We start from the raw sequence: 1,768 nt of genomic DNA, 5'->3' as shown, positions 1-1,768 counted from the left end.
CAGACGCTGAGAGTGAAACAGAGATAGAGAAGAGGGGGGAAGTGCCCAAGCCTGACACTGGCCTCTTCCAGTGTCAGCCAGAGGGAGGGAAGTCTGTCTGCCATCACGGCCTGGCCTCAGGTAGGGGTGCCCACCTAGGGGCTTGAGGCACTGGAGGCGAGGGGGTGCAGCATCATGGGCACAGGACACTTGGGGGTAGAAATGGCAGGTGTTCAGGGCAGGGCATATGTTTGGGGAGTCAGTATGTGGGGAGACACCCAGGAGTTATAAGGATAGGCTGGAGTGCCAGGCTGAGATGCCAGGAGGCAAGGGGACATGAGCAAGTGTTGGGGACACTGGTGACAGCATACAGGGCTCATATTCAGCAGCATAGACAGGCCCAGGGCCCAGGTGTGAGTTTCCAGGAACCACTGGCCTGCACACACCAGCCGTGATTTTAGGAGTATATTTAGGAAGTGCAGGGTACAGCGTGCAGGCTCATAGCTCCAGAACGCACACCTGCAGTGGAAGGGGCCCAAGGGTGCACCTGTTAGCCTGAGGTATTGAAATGAAAATGCTGGTGCATGAAAGCTGCCAAACAGGTCAGGCTGTGGCAGGTAGGAAAAAGCCTGGCACAGGGGAGCTGGGGCTGGGGGTAGGGTGGAGACCTTGGGGTGCGGAATCACTGAAATGAGCAGCCCATAGGTGACCACACCTCCCACTTGGGTCTCCACCCCGGCCCCACCCAAGACCCCAAGGGAATCAAATAGAGGTGCAGGGGAGAGGCCTGAGAATCTGGGTATCATGATCACGGGTTTCGCATTGCTGCTGCTGTTGCTCCTGCTGCTGGCTCTAGCCAAGCAGCACTGGGGGGCTCCGGGCTTGCCAACGCAGGGGACCCTTCCCCCAGGACCCAAGCCACTCCCGCTGCTGGGGAACTTGCTGCTGCTGAAGTCGGGACGCCAGGACCGTGTACTTATGGAGGTAACCCCGACAGTGGACAGAGGACAGAACTGTGGATTTGTGGACATGGGTCCTGGGGGCTGCAATTCCTGGTTGTCGAGTGGAGACAGAGCTGAGGGCTTGGACCTCATGAGTCCTGAGGAAGATAGGGGGGCCAGGGCCCCTGGGTTCCAGGAAGGAAGAAGACGGGGTCACCGGAAGCTAGGGCTCTGGACAGCTGGTTGCCAGGAGAGAAGACTGGGGTGGGAAATAAGATCTCCCGGGAAGAGGGGCAGTAGGCCAGAGCTCAGGGTTCACGGAGGAGTAGCGCACCCACCCCCCAATTCCTGAGTCCTGACCAAGAGGAGCCTGGGACAGAGGAAGGGGAGGGTGGGGTGCTCTCCTGGTGGGCGAGGTGAGTCCTGAGGGGGCAGGTCCCTAGTTCTGAGGTGCAAGGGTCTGAGGGACCTGGACTTCTAGATCCTGAGAGAAGAGGATGATGCGGACCAGGACTCCGGGGTCCGAGGGAGGGAAGGGCTGGGCTCCGAACCGCTGCGCCTGGCATGAGGGCCCGGGAAGCCTGGGTTGAGGGCGGAGGGGCGTGGGCGGGAGTGGGCGCTCGGGGAGGCGGGGAGCGAGGGCGGGTAAGGAGCCCAGACCCGGACCCGCGGAGCTTCCCTCCCCGCAGCTGTCCGGCCGCTGGGGCCCGGTGTTCACAGTGTGGCTGGGCCCGCGCCCCGCAGTGGTGCTGTGCGGCTACGCGGCGCTGCGGGACGCGCTGGTGCTGCAGGCGGATAGCTTTTCCGGCCGCGGGGCCATGGCAGTCTTCGAACGCTTCACGCGCGGA

The 1,768-nt window shown here is 62.3% G+C and overlaps 1 protein-coding gene across 1 annotated transcript in view; it reads left to right on the top strand.

Annotated features, from left to right (window-relative positions):
• The first annotated feature begins 783 nt into the window (after positions 1 to 783).
• LOC101637413 (cytochrome P450 2F5-like) overlaps positions 784 to 1,768 on the top strand; it is a 3,240-nt gene continuing 2,255 nt past the window's right edge. The window contains exons 1-2 of the mRNA XM_012733468.1: positions 784 to 963; positions 1,610 to 1,744. Coding sequence (XP_012588922.1) covers positions 784 to 963; positions 1,610 to 1,744 — 315 coding nt within the window. The remainder of the gene's footprint in view (positions 964 to 1,609; positions 1,745 to 1,768) is intronic.

The sequence above is a fragment of the Condylura cristata genome, unplaced genomic scaffold, assembly GCF_000260355.1.
Source record: "Condylura cristata isolate star-nosed mole 26May11 unplaced genomic scaffold, ConCri1.0 scaffold00041, whole genome shotgun sequence".
Classification (NCBI taxonomy): domain Eukaryota; kingdom Metazoa; phylum Chordata; class Mammalia; order Eulipotyphla; family Talpidae; genus Condylura; species Condylura cristata.
The sequence above is the reverse complement of the archived record's forward strand: the minus strand, read 5'-3'. Positions and strand labels throughout refer to the sequence as shown.